Below are 18073 nucleotides of genomic sequence, written 5' to 3'. Positions count from 1 at the left end.
TGAGGTGTTTAAAATAATAAAAGGATTCGATAGGATAGATACCAGGAAACTATTTCCTCTGTTGGGAAATCCAGAACAAGGGGCATAATCTTAAAATTAGAGCTAAACCATTTAGGAGTAAAATCAGGAAGCAGTTTTTCACCCAAAGTGTAGTGGAAATCTGGAACTCTCTCTCTCAGAAGCTGTGGATGCTGGATAGATTCAAATTTTCAAGACTAAGATGGATAGATATTTGTTAGGTCAGGTTATTATGTGGAGTCCTGTAGCTCAGTGGTTGAGCACTCGCTTTGCAAGCGAGAGACCTGAGTTCAATTCCAGGCAGAGGGCGAAACCTTGGGCAAGTTTCCTTACTCCACACAGAGCCTAATAATAATCCCTCCAAAACCAAAAACAATAATAAATTGGTCATTTTCACCCCATGACTGTTTGTGGGACATTGCTGTGCGCAATTGGCTGCCGCGTTCGCCCACAAATATACAGTCAATTCACTTTACAGTGTGTTCTGTGAAGCGCTTTGGGACGTCCTCCCGACGTGAAAAGCGCTATATCAAATGCAAGGATTATTATTATTATTATTATGGGTAATTGGACTTGAGGTACAGATCAGCCATAATCTAATAAAATGGTGGAACAGGCTGGAGGTGCTGAATGGCCTCCTCCTGTTCCCATGTTGAGCTCTGGTTTATTGTGTTTTCCCCCTATCTCAGGACCCGGTGCTGGGCTCTATCTCCCCGTTGCGGGGGCCCAAGGCCGGGGGGACGTCTCTCACCATCAGCGGGCTCAGGCTGCTGACAGGGAGGCCCAGCCACATCAGAGTCCTCGTGGGCTCCCTCCCTTGTGTCATGTGAGTCCCATCTTCACTTCACTCAGCCCAAACACTGCAAGCTTTTTGAATTAGAATTGAATTAAGCAACTCCCTCCGCGACCCCACCCCCGCAAGTTGGCACACACACACCTCACTCCACCACCCACCCCCCGCCCCCCCCCCCAGTATGCTGTCTGAGCTCACTGCACTCAGACATCTCGTATCCCAGTAACAGATGCTGGAGCCAAAAGTTAGGGTTCAATTGGGCCTCAAATTCCTTGCTTCCTGATATACACACATCCCCAAGTTCCTTCTCCTCCCCCCAAACCCCACCCTGACATACACATGTGGTGTTGTAGACACATTGTGCTGAATGTGTAGCTAAGCCCTGGAATGTCTGTCCTGTCCGGCAGCTCTGCAGATATCGGAGCCGAACAGCTGGAGTGCCTGACCGGCCCTAGCAACCAGACAGCAGAGCTGCCCGTCACAGTGATGTACGGAGTTGCTCCCCGCATCCTGGCCCACGTGTTGTACAGCTACACAGAGGATCCCAACATCACCCTCGTCTCTCCAGCCAGCAGCTTCCTCGGGTGAGACATGACCAGAGCTACACCCACAGCAAAACAGACAGTGCACTGTGTACTACACCACACACAGCAAAATAAACACCTGCACTGTACTGCACCACACGCAAGAGAATAAACTGCACTGTGTACTACACCACACAGCTACACAAAGAGCAGAATAAGCTTTTTCCCAGAGGCCAGAGTGCTTCCCATCAAACGAGGTGAACTCTTTGGAGGAATAATAAACACTCCCCCCTCCCCATATTACAACCACACAGAACTACACACAGGTCCCAGATTTGATCCACTGATCACTGGGTAGTCTGCTCAGGGCTCACTGCCCTGTTAAGTCAATGGAGGAACATTGAAGGTGATACATGGAGATGTGACTGAGAGAAACAGGGCAAAGCTGGTGAGCGTGTGAAGTGCTGTGTGTGACCGGTGTCTGGGTCGGGGTCTCTTTCAGCGGTGGACGCCTGATCAGTGTTCACGGGCAGAACCTGGACGCGGTGCAGTCTCCCCGCATCAGGGTCCAGCTGACAGTGAGGGAGCGGCAACGGCGCTCGGGCTCCAGACTGCGAGGGCGACCAAGGACACGGAAACTGATCACTGAGGGAGGGCTGAGCCCACTGACGGTGAGCGGGTAACACAGGGCCGCAGCAGTGAGCAAGATTAGTCGGGGGAGGGAACGGTGGGTGGTGGTTAGCACGCTCGTCTCGCAAGCAAGTGGACCAGGGTTCGATTCCTTGGCAGGGCCAAACCTTAGGCAAGTTTCCTTACTCCACAAGCCTCTGTTTACTTAGCAGTAAGAACCTGGTTGTTAGTTGATTGGTGGATCTCTTTCCGGGGGTTAATAATCCCTCCAAAAAAAATAATAATAATAATTTGGTTGCTCAATCCACAACTGTTTGTGGGACACTTCTGTGCGCAATTGGCTGCTGCGTTTCACCCACAAAATACACAGTCAATCGATTTTGCAGTATATTCTATGAAACGCTTTGAGACGTCTCAACGACGTGATAAGGAGCTATATCAAATGCAAAAATTATTATTAAAGCATTATAATAAATCTGAGATGTTATATTTAAAAGCACTCGATGGGCCGAATGACCTCCTTTTGTGCTGTAAATGTCTATGATTCTGACTGGCTTTAATAATAATAATCGCCCACAAAATATACAGTCAATGCACACTTTACAGTATGTTCTGTGAAGTGCTTTGAGACGTCTCAACGATATGAAAGGCACAATATCAAATGCAAGGAAAATTATTATAATAATGCTTACACAGTGCCTGTCAAGTAGGAATAACGTCTCAAGGAGCTTGTCAGGGTTTTAATGAGACGTTATCCAGCGCCTTGGGACGTCCTCCCGACGTGAAAGGCGCTCTATAAATGAAATCTTGTTGTTGTTATTGTGTATGTTGTGCGCGAGGGCGGTGCTGTCTCTACCCTAATGCCGTTCCCTCTTGTTGCAGTTCTATGAGTGGTGCCAGGTGAACTCCTCCACCTTCATGACATGCAGGACACCAGCGGTTGGCAGCCCGGTGAACCACGGCTCCATCACCGTTCACTTCATCATGGACAACCTCAGCTTCGACTTCAACCAGATCAGCCCGGTTCCGTTCACCTACCAGCCCGACCCCCTCCTCAAGCCCCTCAATGCCGATGACCCCTCCAAGCCATACAGGCACAAACCAGGCAGCGTGCTTTCTGTGGAGGTACAGTGACTGCACATCAACACTATTCCAATAAGGAAAATCATACGCACAGGAAGCCACCAGTTCGAGATTACCTGAGCCTCTCCGTTTCCAATCTCCACATTGTCTCCAACCATTTAAGTTGGTATAGCCCGGAACCTAGTGGTCAGTGCGCTCGACTCGCAAGTGAGAGGACACGGGTTCCATTCCCGAGAGGGGCGAAATCTTAGGCAAGTTTTGTTATTCCACACCCCTCTCGCACGCCTTAGGGTTCCTACTAACGTTGCACTAAGTAGGAACCCAGTTGTTAGTGAATTGGCGGATTGCTTTCCAGGGGAAATAATCCCTCCAAAAACAATAATAATTTGGTCACTTAATCCATGACTGTTTGTGGGACGCTGCTGTGCGCAATTGGCTGTTTCGATTCGCCCACAAAATACAGTCAATCCACTTTACAGTATATCCTGTGAAGCGTTTGAGACGTCTCAACAACGTGATAAGGTGCTATAGAAGATACAAGGAATATTATTCCCTTTCCTGGGGGAGTCTGGGCCGATCCTGCTTTTCACTATATTGTTCCCTTTTGTTTTCAGGGGGAAAACCTGGACCTTGCAATCACAAAGGAGGAGGTGGTGGCGATGGTGGGGGAGGGTGTGTGTGTGGTGCGGACGTTGACCGGACATCACCTGTACTGTGAGCCGCCCCTGGAGCAGCCTGGTCCCCGAGGAGGGGGCAAGCGGGACAGCGCCGACTCCCTGCCCGAATTCATTGTACGTGAGCCATTCCGGACCACCCTCTGCCGGAGCTCAGACCCCACTGTCACCGGCAACAACAACAACTAATAATAATCCGTGCTTTATCACGTCGTTGAGACATCTCAAAGCGCTTGACAGAATATATAATGAAATGGATTGACTGTGTATTTTGTGGGCGAAACTTGGCAGCCAATTGCGCACAGCAGTGTCCCACAAAGAGTCGTGGATTTTTTTTGAGGAATTATTACTCCTGGAAGGCGATCCACCAATCGACTAACAAATGGGTTCTTACTTACTGCTAGGTACCAAGAAACATGTGGAGTAAGGAAACTTGTCTAAGGTTTCGCCCTGCCCGGGAGTCAAACCCGGGTCCTCTCACTGAGAGGCAAGCAGGCTAACCACTACACTACAGCATAGTTGTTAGTGCAGTCCTTATAGACACTGCACATGATGCTGCTGTCTTGTGCCTCCCCCTCTCACACTGTCTTTCTCTCTCTCTCGCTCTCTCTCTCTCGCTCCTCACCGCTCAGGTGCAGATGGGGAAGCTGAACTACACGCTGGGGACCATCCAGTATGATGCTGAGAGTCCCTTGAATTTCCCGCTGGAGGCACAGATTGGATTGGGAATGGGAGCTTCCATCGTGGCCTTGATTGTCCTGATTATTGTCCTCATCTACAGGTGAGGCTTCATGTTGTTTCTCCCCCCCCCCTGCACCTGTGGTCACCAGAGCATGCGAGAAAGAGAGGTTCAGTAGCTCCTTTGGCCTATTTGATCTCATCTGTTCAGAATCCCACCCACTTCCCTCCTTTTTCAACATTGAGCTGTTTCTTAAATGAGTCCCAGTATCCACCACACCTCAACCATAAACCTTAGAAATGTTTACAACACAGAAGAAAGCCATTGGGCCCACCAGGTGTGTGCCACTCCCTCAAAAGCAATCCTCACAATCCCATTTCCCTGCCCTTTTCCCACACCCTGTTGCTGACTCATTTGAAAGTATTTGTCTAGTTCCTGTTCCAATCATTGTTACACTCTGTGAAGTGGTGCTTCCTTCACACCTTGCCTTTGTGTATTTCACTCCCATGCTAAGATCCCCTTTAAGAAGACCCTCAGCTTATCCAATTGTTCACTTTGACGCTGAGGGCACTCAATCTCTTCAGCGCTTGCCTCCAGGAAATGTCTATTTGTACCTGTGTAATCTCAGTGCTGCTGACAGTTCTGTATCGTACAGTGACCCACAATAAAGCAATACAGTCTTAACGTTAGAGCTGAGAGATAAAGATAGATGTACACACGTGCATGCATTTACGCACATCCATCCATATATACACACATTCATACATATACATACCACACATACCTATGTACACACTGATACATACATACCCATGCATGTGCACACATGCATACATGGAAAGTAAGAGCAAGCGATTATGGAGAAGATCTGCTGCGATCTAATGTGTTAGCAAATGCACTCAATGCTGAATGGCTTCCTGTTCCTCTGAGAGCGACTTGTCTTAGGAGTGTCTGGGACCTGGTTCAATAAAGTTGAAACTGCTGAGCTATGTAGCTGAACTATAACCTGCAGAAAATTGAGGTGTTCTAAGAGACAAAAATCAGATAGCGAAAAAATAGACTGAATAATATACCATGGCAGTGGAGGGCAACTTTAGCACAGACACAGGGAAGTATTTATACAAGAGAGAGTTTATGACTGTGAGCGGCTATCAGGGAGGGCGTTAGGGCCAGGGCACTGCACTCATTTTCGGAAACAGCTCATTGCTGTAATGGGAATCCATTGATTTGTGATGTGCTGTATTGCTGAGGTTCTGATGTTCAGCTCTACCTGACAGGCGCAAGAGCAAACAGGCACTCCGTGATTACAAGAAAGTCCAGATCCAACTGGAGAACCTGGAGACCAGTGTCCGCGACCGGTGCAAGAAGGAATTCACAGGCAAGTGAGGGGCACAGACTTTGGGGCTGGGGAGCGAGCATCAGCACAGACAGGATAATAATAATAATAATACGTGCATTTGATATAGCTCCTTATCATGTCTTTGAGACGTCTCAAAGAGCTTTACAGAATATACTGTAAAGTGTAATGACTGTGTATTTTGTGGGCTAAATGCGGTAGCCAATTACACACAGCATTGACCTACAAAGAGTCGTGGATTGAGTGACAAGGTCTTATTTTTTTTAAATTTTTAAGGTATTATTACCACCAGAAAAACAATCTGTCAACCGACTAACAATTATAAATTATTATAATTAGAGTAGAGAGCTCCAGTGGGGGAGTGGGCACCAGGTGTAAAGGTACGATGGGGAGTAACATGGGAAATCTAATGGTGTGGGTGTGATGTGAAACATTAAATATGATGTTTAACACCTATTATTTTAGGTGATTGAAGCCTCGCTTGGTTGTTGAATCAGTTTTAAAACCTTCTCTTGTTTATTTCTGATGATTCTGTTTAACCTCGGTCAGACCTGATGACTGAGATGATGGACTTGTCCAGTGACTTGGTCGGCACGGGGATTCCCTTCCTGGATTACAAGACGTACGCAGAGCGGGTCTTTTTCCCGGGACACAGGGAGTCCCCGCTGCAGAGAGACCTGGATGTTCCTGAATCCCGGAGGCAAACTGTGGAGCAGGGGCTGGTACAGCTCTCCAACCTGCTCAACAGCAAGCTCTTCCTCACCAAGGTACAGCGCGAGTGTGCGTGTGTGCAAGGGCCAGTGTATCAGGGTTAGTGTGTGAGCGTGAGTGTGTGGGTTAGTGTGCGAGGGCCAGTGTGTAAGTGGGCGAGGGTGAATGTGTGAGTTTGCGAGTGTGAGGGTGAGTGTGTGAATGCACCAGGGCAAGACTGCAAGTGTGCAAGGGGAGTGTGCAAGAGCAAGTATGTGAGGATGAATCTGTGAGAGGGCGAGTGAGCAAGTGCAGGAGTATGTGTACGCACATTCCTCGGGGTGGGTATTTCACTGTGTGCACGTGTGCACCTGAGTGTGTATGAGAGAGGTTTGATGTGCTGCAGTGCCTGTTCTCTAGCTGAGTGTGTGCTCTCTCCTCTCTCTGTCAGTTTATCCACACGCTGGAGAGCCAGCGCACCTTCTCCCCCCGGGACCGTGCCTATGTGGCCTCACTGCTGACTGTGTCCCTACACGGCAAACTGGAATACTACACCGACATCCTAAAAACATTGCTCAACCACCTGGTGGAACAGAACGTGGCCAGGAATCCCAAGCTCATGTTGCGCAGGTAATAGCTGAGGATTCAGGGCAGGCAATGGCTGGGGATTCAGGGCAGGCAATGGCTAGGGATTCCATGCAGGGCGATAGCTGGGCTCAGGGCATGGCAGTACCATTGATATATGCCTGGCTATCAATGGGAATTTGAAATGAAATGTTCCTTCACTACTGAGTAACTCTCTTGACTACTCAGCACATAGCTGCTGGGTCTGCCTGCACTATCTCACTGGGTTGGCTGTTCTCCACGTGCCCACTCTGTGTGTGCAGGAATTCAGGCTGTGAGCTTTTGGTCACCTTCCTCTCAGCTCCACAATGTGCTCCCGCTGAGGGTTCCACTTCACAATCACCGCATCTCAGGATATAAAATGGTTTTATTTCATTTTACATAAACTAATTTAATCCAAGGTCCTTTTCCTCATTTTTCAGGACGGAAACGGTGGTTGAGAAGCTACTGACAAACTGGATGTCGATCTGTCTGTACACGTTTCTCAGGGTGGGTGTCACCGTGTATGTCTGTCTTGTGTGTGTGTGTCTGTCTGTGTATTATGTGTGTGTGTGTGTGTGTGTGACTAAAATGCATACCCACATCTCACCAGTTCTGGCCAGGCTTCACTGGCACCCCATCACCGAACGGATCGACTTCAAGATCCTCACACTCATGTTCAAATATATTCACTCCCTGGCACCTCCCTTCCTCTCCAATCTCCTCACCCCCCAATCCACCACCCGGGCCTCCACTCGACTGGCACCGGCCTCCTGTTCGTCCCTCGCAGCCACTACAACTCAAAATTCTGGAACACTCTCCCTCAATCCCTCTGCCTTGCCCCTTCTCTCTCCTCTTTCAAGTCCCGCCTGAAAACTTTCCTTTTTGACCTTGCTTACGGCCACTTCTTCCCAGCTCGGAGTCAGGCTCCACCATTGGTTAAGTGCTCTGAGACGCTACCCTGCGTGGAGGCCGCTATATAAGTGCAAGTATATGTTGTTGTGTGTGTCTGTGTTCGTGTCTGTCTGTGTGTGCATGTTTGTCTGGGTACATGTCTGTCTTTGTCTGTGTATATATGTGTGTGTCTTACAAAGCCCTCAATGGTTTCGCCCTACCCTATCTCTGTGACCTCCTAACCCCCTACCAATCAGTCCGCTCAGCCGGCTCCGGCCTGCTCCACGTCTCCCGACCCACCCGCCCCACCATTGGCGGGAAAGCCTTAAGCCACTCTGCCCCAAACCTCTGGAACTCCATCCCCCAATCACTCCGTCTCGCCCCCTCCTTAGCCTCCTTCAAGTCCCGCCTCAAAACCCTCCTCTTCGACCATGCCATCGGCCACCCCCCCTTCCCCTCCCCTCCCTTCTCCCTGACCCCAACTCGGGTCTGAAATGCTGTACACAGTCCAGCGCCTTGGGACGTCCTCCCGACGTGAAAGGCGCTATACAAATCTAATCTTGTTGTTGTTGTGTCTGTCTGTGTGCGTCTTTGTATGTGTATATGTGTGTGTCTGTCTGTGCGCCTGTCTGGGTGTTTGTGCACATTAGTCAGGATCTGATTTCACAACCTGGGCCAATAGAAAACTGGAACCATACTTTTTCCGCGGAATCCGCTGCAAACGTCCTCGTCTGTGTGTGAGTGTATGTGTCTCTGCGTTTGTGAGTGTGTCTCTCTCTATGTATTTGTGAGTGTGTCTGTGAGTGTGTCTCTCTCCTCTGTATGTGTGTCTGTATCTCTCTCTCCTCCATATGTATGTGTTTGTGAATGTATCTGTATGTATCATCTGTTCTGTATGTGTGTGTTTATGAATGTCCCTGTATGAATGTGGATGTCTCTCTCTCTCCTCTGTGTGTATTTTTGTGTCTATGAGTATGTGTCTCTTTCTCTCTGAAAATGTGTTTGTGAGTGTGTGTGTCTCTCTCTGTATCTGTGTGTATGTGTGTCTCTCGCTCTCTGAGTCTGTGCCTATGTGTTTGTATGTGTTTGTGTGTGTCTCTCTGTGTTTGTGTGTGTGTGTTTGGGTCTCTCTCTGGGTTTCTCTCTGTGTGCAGTGCTGGCCCTGAGAGGTGAGCTCCTGCAGCCTCGCTGGTGCACCCCCCCCCCCCCCCACAAAATAACACCCAGTTTTTGTTAAAAAGCTTTTAATAATTTTTTTGCAACAATCCAATCTATGTTATTTCCTTGTGTTTCGTTTTTACTGATTAAGGGAAATATGTAGGTTGTCAAAAATTTCCCCGCAATTTCCAGCGAAATATGCAAATTTCCCTGGAATTTGGGGCAAATATTTTCACACTTTTCTATTGGCCCAAATCATGACATTTGCTGTATACACGTCAAGCACCAAGATTGGTGGATTTTGCAGTTGAAGGGTACAGTGAAGTAAGTTTGCTGAACATTCACTCAGCACGAGAGAGCACTGTGTGCCCTGTTACCAGAATGTCATTGTTTACCTGTAATACATTAGGTACAGAGGGAGGCCAGAGAGTTAGAACAAAATTACATTTGTATAGGGCCTTTCATGTCGGGAGGACACTGGACAGTCAGTGTTTCGGACCACAGCTGGGGATTGGGATCGGGGCAAGTAGACAGCAGAAGGGGAAGGCGGGTGATCGAATGGCACGTTGAAGAGGAAGATCTTGAAGGAGGCAAGGGAGGGGGCGAGGCGGAGGGACTCCGAATGGAGTTTCAGAGGGTGGGGGCAGAGTGGCAGAAGGCCCGCTCGTCAATGGTGGAGTAGGCAAGGCGGGGGACATGGTGCAGGCCTGCAGAAGAAGCAAGCAGGTTGGTAGGGGCTTAGAGGTCGCAGAGGTAGGGGGGAGCAAGGCCATGGAGGGCTTTGAAAGTGAGGACCAGGATCTTGAACTGTATCCTATGTATGATGGGAAACCAGAGGAATCGGTCACGAAGCCTGCTGCAGGAGAAGACACGGGCTGCAGAATTCTGGATGATCTGCAGCCTATGGAGGGGGAGGCCAACAAGCAGGGAGTTTGCACAGTCAAGCCTGGATGTTATGAATACGTGTATGAGGGTGTCAGCGACTTGCAGTGTGAGACAGTGGCGGAGCCAGGCAACGTTGTGGAGGTGGGAGAAGGCAGAGCAGGTCAGGACACGGATGTGGGGTAGAAAGGATAGTTGAAGGTCAAACAAGACGCCAGGGTTCCAGACTGGCTTAGTAAGGTGGAGTGTGCATCCTTAGATGGTGATGCCTGAGGTGTGGAGGCGTTGATGAGAGCCAATCAGGGGGGCCTCGGTCATGTTAACTTTCAACTGAAGACAGTTAGCTCTCATCCACAGAAAACTGTGGTTTGAGGAACGATAGATAAGCTCGAGCTCTTCAGCCTTGAATAGATATCTCTGAAGGTGCTTATAGAGAAATATCACACGTTAACTGGGATTGAAAAAATAAAACCAGAGCAATAGGATCAGATTCACTGAGGCAGCAGGACAAGAGGGCGTTGGTTCAGGGGTGTGAAGGGCAATGTCAGGGGAGACACATTATTAACACAGACATTAATTATCGAGTAGAACGGATTGCCAGGAAGCCTGATTGAGACCACGACTTCGGATTCATTTCAATCAGCAGCTTGCTGTTGAAATGGGAGGATGGCAGGGTGGGTATTCTGGAAGGATGAGATCAAGTGTCTTCTTCAACCAAATAATATCTAGTTTGGGACATGATATCTGCATACGACTGACAGGATGGTGGAAGGTGAACTGAATGGTCGTTTTTTGCCGAGCAAATTCTTATGTTCTTACACTCAAAGCTCTCTTGTGACCTATGCTGCTTGCTTGTAATTCTATTCCTACCACACATTGCATTGCTGGCTAAGTGAGGGTGTGAGCAGGCAGGCTGTGTGCAACCAGCCCACTCCCTGCTTGGTGTATATATGAGAGCCTTGTTGTGAGTAATGTACAGATCAGCCATGATCTAATAGAATTGAAAAGGCTTGAGGGGCTGAATGGCCTACTCCTGTTCCTATGTTCCTATGAGTGACATTCCCCTCCAATTACCACTTCCTCAAAATCAGAAGATCAGTGAGGTTGGGTGGTGATCATGGTCACGTCATTCAATGTCTGGCACTGCACGTAGCATACACAGAGTCCCACTGTGTAGTGTTTAGCACACTCGCCCAACAAGTGAGAGGACCCGGGTTCGATTCCCAGAGGGGGGTGGGGAGGAGGGGGTGAAACCTTAGCAAGTTTCCTTACTCCACACACATCTGTTTACCTTGCAGGAAGTAGGGAACCAATTGTTAGTCAATTGTCATATCGCTTTCCAGGGGTAATAATCTCTTCAAAAACGTTTTGTTACTCAAATGGCAACGTTTTGTGGGACACTGCTGTACGCAATTGGCTGCCATGTTTTGCCCACAAAATCCACTTTACTATATATGTTGTGAAGACATCAACAGTGTGATGAGGCGCTATATCAAATGCAAGGATTAACATTATTATTACCAGTTGGAGAAGGCTGGGATTTGTACTCACAAAAACTAGAGCAAAAATGGAATTCCTGTGTGAGGAAGAGCGTTCTGATCTTCACCCACATTTATTGCTGTAATTATTAGTACTGTAATAATCACTTGCATCTTAAATCACTTTTCATCTTAAAAATAAACATCTCAAGGCACTCAACAAGATCCATTTAATAATAATCCTTGCATTTGATGGAGAGCCTTTCATGTTGGGAGGACCTCTCAAAGTGCTCCACACGATATCTTGTAAAGTGTCATGACTGCGTATTTTGTCGGCAAATGTGGGAGCCAATGTGGGCAAAACTTGGGCACAAATTTAGGATGAGGAATATTAATCAGGAGAAAGACTTCACGTTTCTTTGAAGTTGCGACAGCAGGAAAGCCTTTGAATCATAGTGATGTGAGAATTGAAATATGCAGTGATCTTACAGCAGCTCTGTGACATTGAATGGTGTAAGAGTGCGAGGGTCTAAACTGGGCGGCAGGTGCCTAGGGCCAGAGTTTGAGAGCCAGAGTCTTATATCATTGGAAAAGGAATAATTGTGCTGATGGACCACAATAGTCTTCTGATCCTATTTGACTCTCTGGAGCATAATGGGTTCAGTGGGTGAGCATGTGTGCCAGATGTTTACTTTGTTCTTAGTTTGCTTATATGATGGTAATTGTTTCTGTTCATATATCTCCAGGATTCTGCCGGGGAATCGCTGTACATGCTGTTTCGGGCTATCAAACACCAGGTGGATAAAGGCCCTGTGGATGCAGTTTCTGGGAAAGCCAAGTACACGCTCAATGACAACAGGCTGCTCCGAGAGGATGTGGAGTATCGTACACTGGTATCTACCTCAACACTCAACATCTCAGACCCTGCCCCACCCTATCTCAGCCTCTTCCCCACCCAATATCAGGCCCCTCCCCACCCTATCTCAGGCTCCACCCCACCCAATCTCAGACCCCTCCCCTCATCTCAGGCCCTTCCCAATCTCAGGCCCCACCCAACCCAATCTCAGGCCCCTTCCCTCCCAGTATCAGGCCCTGCCCCTATCCCACCTCAGGCCTCACCCCTCATCTCAGGCCCCTCCTAACCCAATCTCAGACTACTCCCCACCTAATATCAGGCTCCTCCCCACACAATCTCAGGCACCTTCCTTCCCAATTTCAGGTCCCTCCCCCAACTCAGGCCCCTCCCCTCATCTCAAGCCCTTCCCAATCTCAGGCCCCTCCCAACCTCCGAGGGGAGAGAAAGGATGTGAAGAGTTGAGATCAGACTGCGTGAGCTAGTTAGTTATTACAATCTTTTTGTGTGTATGTAACCGAGAGGCTTGTTTTTTGGGTCTAATTGAGGTCACTGCCTAGGACTTGCAGTGTGACTGTATGATCCGCCCAGATTCTGCATCGCTCCCACCCCCGCCACCCTTCCCCCACCAGCCCTGCAACTGAGTTAATCTGTCTCATCGCTTCAGTAGATTAAAAGTCACTTCTAGCTGAAGTTTTCTTTAACAGATCGCATCAAGCGCTTAATTCAGTGAGCTGCACAGACCATCAATTGCCAATGATTTGGGTGTAAATCAGCGGCTGGGCTGAGAGCTGCATGAGGGAATGTGAGACACACAGAGCGGCCACTCCAGCCCAGTCTGACTCCTGAAGCATCGAAACATCAACCTTCTAAAATTGTTCGCTCACTCCATGGCTGTTTGCGGGACGTTGCTGTATGAAATTGGTTGCCATGTTTCGCCCACAGAATACATAGTCTAGGAAGCTCTTTGAGATGTCTTGATGACATGTTAAGGCCCTGTATCAAATGCAAGGATTTTTATTATGCTCACAAATCAGTGTATGTGGTGTTATTGCTGGGAAATGCCAATTCCTTCTGTTGTTACTGACTTTATTCTGCTCTGTGTGTGATACCCCCTCCCCCTTCCCCCAAAACATTTCACATAGACACTGAATGTCTTGGTGCAAGGAGCAGGGGACGGACAACCTGCTCCAGTGAAGGTGCTGGACTGTGACACCATTACCCAGGTCAAGGAGAAGATCATTGACCAAATCTACAAAGGAGTGACCTACTCGCTGCGACCACATGTGGAAACCCTTGACCTCGGTAAGAAAGAGGATGCCGGAGGGTTGCACATTGTTCTGCAGATATGTAGGAGAGTGGGAACTCCATTGAAATTAATGTATCATCTGACTAACTAACATACGTGAGCATTGAGAGCAATGTGTGCACTTGCTCTGGTGGGCTTGAGAATGTGTAGCTCATTCTGGTTGAGATTGGGAAATGATGCTAAACTCTGCAAAATGATCACCCCCATCTTCGGCCGGCTTCACTGGCTCCCCAGCCCCCAGAGGATCAAGTTCTTACCTTAAAAACCTTCCACAGTTTTGCTCCTTCTTACCTCTGTGACCTCCTAAAACCCTACCAACCCGCCCACTCCCTCCACGTGGCAGGAACTGGCCTGCTCTACAACCCCCCGCCCTCTCCTCTTTGACTTTGCCTTTGTTCATTTTCCCACCACCATCCACCATTGCCCTCCATCCCTCTTGACTCCAGCCCGATGCCAGGTGCAAAACCTTCAACTGTCCAGGGCCTTGAGAAGTCTTCCCAATGGGAAAGATACTATATAAATGTATTTTGTTGTTATTGATGCTGTACTGATTTTGACATTAATTGGTGTTCAAGTAAAAGCTGTATTTTATTGTGTTTGTGGAATTAGAGTGGAGATCAGGTTTGGCTGGACATTTGATCCTTTCAGATGAAGACTTGACGTCGGTCTTGCAGGGGAACTGGAAGCGGCTGAACACCTTGCAGCATTACAAGGTGGGCTGAGGTCATCGTATGAAAATGTCTAGATTTTATTTATTTGTATAATGCTGTCAATATCGTATTTTCTAACTACGCAGTCTGGTCTAGACCGAACTCACAGTCTAGGCTGACACTCCTGTACAGTGCTGGGATAACACTGCATTGTCAGAGGTGCTGCCATTCGGATGAGATGATAAAGTGAGTTCCTGTCTGCCTGTTCAGCTGGATGTTAAATATCCTGGTATCCTGCAAAATAAATTGGTCATTCACTTCACAGCTGATTGTGGGACTTTACTGTGTGCAAAATTGAGCTTTGAGACGTCGTACTGATGTGAAAGGCGCAATATCAAATGCAAGGTTTTTTTTTGCAGAGTGTGCATTGTCAGAGGTGCCGCTTTTCAGGTGAGACATTAAACATTAAAGATCGCATGGCACATTTGGTAAAAAGAACTGTGTTTCTATCAGTGCTCTGGTCAAAAATTCCTCAAATAAATTTCACTCCTTAGCTGTTTGTGGGACATTGCTGTGTGCATATTGGTCTTACAAAACACACATTTGCTGCAATTTACAGTATATAATACTAATTTTATATAGCGTCTTATCACATCGTAGAGACGTCTCAAACCCCTTCACAGGATATACTGTAAAATAAATTGACCGTATTTTGTGAACGAAATGCGTCAGCCAGTTGCACACGGCAAAATGTCACAAACAGCAATGAAGTGAGTGACCTATTTTATTTAGTGGGGTCCTGTAGCTCAGTGGTTAGAGCACTTGCCTTGCAAGCAAGATACCTGGGTTAGCTTCCCGGCAGGGCAAAATGTTTGGCAAGTTTCCTTACTCCACACGCCTCTGTTTACCTAACATTAAGTAGGAACCCGGTTATTAGTCAGTCGGCGAATTGCTTTTCCGGGGGTAATAATTCCTTTTAAAAAAAATTGGTCACTTCAATCCACGACTGTTTGTGGGACGCTGCTGTGCACAACTGCCTGCCGCATTTCGCCCACAAAATATACAGTCAATTCACTTTACAGTATATTCTGTAAAGCGCTTTGAGACATCTCGAAGACATGATAAGGCGCTCTATCAAATGCAAGGATTATTATTATTATTATTTGGGGAATTATCAGCCAGGACACCCGGTGAAAGAAACTCCCTTTTTGAATGTTGCCATGGGATCTGAATCAGCAGGCGGGACCTCGGTTATCGTCTCACCCAAAGGAAATCGCCTCCAACATTGCAACCCCCTCCCCCAGCACTTCATCGGAGCGTCAGCTTAGACTATGTGATTCCAAGTCCCACTGTGGGGCTTGAATCCACAACCTTCTGCCTCAGAGGCAAGAGAGCTACCACTGCGCCAGGCTGTTACACATATCCTGTGAAACGCTTTGGATGTCCTCCTAATGTGAAAGGCTCTGTGTCAAATGTAAGGGTTATTATTATTTTGTATGTTGAGACATGTCCTCTGATCCCGCAGGTTGCTGATGGTGCCACAGTGGCTCTTGTGTCCCGACTGAGCAAACACATCCACCAAGAGAATCATGATTACATGGCTGGAGAGAGTGAGTGCTTTGTTACTGGCATTGTGTGACCGCAAAACAGATAGCCTCAAGCTGCATTGTTAACGTTTTACCATTTAAATCAGAATATTTGATACTCCCATTTTCTCCAAATTGACAAAAAATGGAATTTGTGTTGTTAAATCTTTTTTGTTAACGTTATAAATCACAAAAATGGCTGACATTCGGGTCGTAAGGAAGTGATGTGCAGGAAGTGCATTTAAGTCTCTGTGAGTGTGCATCTTGTTCAAGGTGACCTTACAACCTGAAATCAGCATCTTTAGAGTCTTCAGAAAGAGATTGCTAAAAAATAACATTAAATATTGTTATCATCTGTCAAATGTTCAAACCCGAAACCAGTTTGATGTGTTTGGAAACTTGAGGCACTAGATTCTCATGGTCTTAGCCCTAGGACCTTTTTGGCTTGTGGGAAAGAACCCACTTCAAAGTTCAGACTAGATTTAAGATTTGCCCAAATTCTGCACCACTTTAAATCTGCAGCTCATGGTGTTAAAGACGGGTTCAGAAATACTCAGTTCAAATCGCAACACGCTCCAGGTTCTTGTAACAAATTTAGAATTGAGTTGTTTCAATAAGCAACGATCCCCAGCACTGATCTGAAACCCGGATTTCTCAAAGAATCCTAAATATCACATCCTGCTGGTAGTTCTCTGCCTCTCTCTTGCTCTCTCTCTCTCTCTNCCTGATGGGTGTTCCCTCGGTAACTGCCCTCTAACCTTCCCCTGGAGGAGATAGTGACGGGATTGGATACACGCCATCCTTTGCCAATCCTGGTTACCTTCTGTCACTTTCTTTCCCCAAATCTTCACATGTTGGTGATTGTGTGGTCCTGCCCTGATCGCCAACCACTGGATCGTGGAGTCCTGTAGCTCAGTGGTTAGAGCACTCGCTTTGCAAGTGAGAGACCTGAGTTCAATTCCAGGCAGAGGGCGAAACCTTGGTCAAGTTTCCTTACTCCACACAGAGCCTAATAATAATCCCTCCAAAACCAAAAACAATAATAAATTGGTCATTTTCAATCTACGACTGTTTGTGGGACATTGCTGTGCGCAATTGGCTGCCGCGTTCGCCCACAAATATACAGTCAATTCACTTTACAGTGTGTTTGTTCTGTGAAGCACTTTGGGACGTCCTCCCGACGTGAAAAGCGCTATATCAAATGCAAGGATTATTATTATTATTATTATTATTATGAAGTATGAGTAGTTCACATGTTAAACACGAGGGCAAACATATCACTCCTCTCTCTCTGCTGCTTTCTATCTTTCCATGTCTTTCTCTCCATGTCTGTCTCTTTCCATCTGCTTCTTTCACTCTCTGCTTGTCTCTCTCACTGCCTCTCTCTGTGTCTCGCTCTCTCCCTGTCTTTTTCTCTCCTTCTGTATGTTTCCCTGCGCTCTCGCTGCCTCTGCCTCTCCATCATTCTGCTCCGCTCTCTGCCTCTCTTTCTGCCCATTTCTCTCTCTGTCCATCATGTGGGACAACAAATGATCATTTTAATTGTGACATAAGAAAGGAGCTGGTCTGAAGTTGTTGGGGATCAAGTCCTTTGTAGATCAGGTCCTAATTAGTTTGGTTTTGTGTCTTCGTTGTCGTCGTCCCCGTTCCCCCTCCCCCCAGAGACCCCAATGTTGGAGGATGCCGACGAGGGTGGGATCAAGGCCTGGCATCTGGTGAAGGGCAGTGAGGAGCCGGAGCTGCCCAGACACCGGCGCGGCAGTGTGCGGGAGCGCGAGCGAGCAAAGGCCATTCCTGAGATCTATCTGACACGACTGCTCTCCATGAAGGTTGGACCTGGTGTGGGGGGTTCAGCAACGTGGCATTGTGGGACAAACCATGTGTGGGAACGTGTGTGAGAGCCCGAGTGTGTGTGTGAGCTCAAGCATGTGTGAGAGCCCGAGCGTGTGTGTGAGCCACGGGGCCGTTAGGAAGTGGCCGCCAAACAATGGCACCAACCCAGGCCAATCCATTACAATCAATACCTTTTTTCCAGTAGCTACCAACGACGTGGCCAGTAATCAGGACATATGAAATCGAGAACATTTATTCAGTTGGCCGACCAAAAAGGTTGGCCGCCGTTGCTCTAAGCTATGTTTGTGAGCCACATGTATGAGACCCTTCTCTGAGTCAGATGATTGTGGGTTTAAGCCCCATGTCTGAATTTTTATCT

At 47.7% G+C, this 18073-nt stretch overlaps 1 protein-coding gene across 1 annotated transcript in view; it reads left to right on the top strand.

The window, feature by feature from the left end:
• plxnb1b (plexin b1b) overlaps window positions 1–18073 on the top strand; it is a 119402-nt gene that overhangs the window by 91090 nt on the left and 10239 nt on the right. Inside the window, exons 17-31 of the mRNA XM_042339583.1 lie at window positions 708–844; window positions 1219–1395; window positions 1838–2006; window positions 2848–3090; window positions 3663–3839; window positions 4355–4503; window positions 5679–5779; window positions 6308–6525; window positions 6900–7078; window positions 7495–7561; window positions 12210–12356; window positions 13462–13621; window positions 14235–14338; window positions 15801–15885; window positions 17524–17690. Coding sequence (XP_042195517.1) covers window positions 708–844; window positions 1219–1395; window positions 1838–2006; window positions 2848–3090; window positions 3663–3839; window positions 4355–4503; window positions 5679–5779; window positions 6308–6525; window positions 6900–7078; window positions 7495–7561; window positions 12210–12356; window positions 13462–13621; window positions 14235–14338; window positions 15801–15885; window positions 17524–17690 — 2280 coding nt within the window. The remainder of the gene's footprint in view (window positions 1–707; window positions 845–1218; window positions 1396–1837; window positions 2007–2847; window positions 3091–3662; window positions 3840–4354; window positions 4504–5678; window positions 5780–6307; window positions 6526–6899; window positions 7079–7494; window positions 7562–12209; window positions 12357–13461; window positions 13622–14234; window positions 14339–15800; window positions 15886–17523; window positions 17691–18073) is intronic.

This window comes from Callorhinchus milii, unplaced genomic scaffold (assembly GCF_018977255.1).
Source record: "Callorhinchus milii isolate IMCB2004 unplaced genomic scaffold, IMCB_Cmil_1.0 Scaffold12, whole genome shotgun sequence".
NCBI classification, from domain to species: domain Eukaryota; kingdom Metazoa; phylum Chordata; class Chondrichthyes; order Chimaeriformes; family Callorhinchidae; genus Callorhinchus; species Callorhinchus milii.
This window is presented reverse-complemented; position numbering and strand designations above follow the sequence as displayed.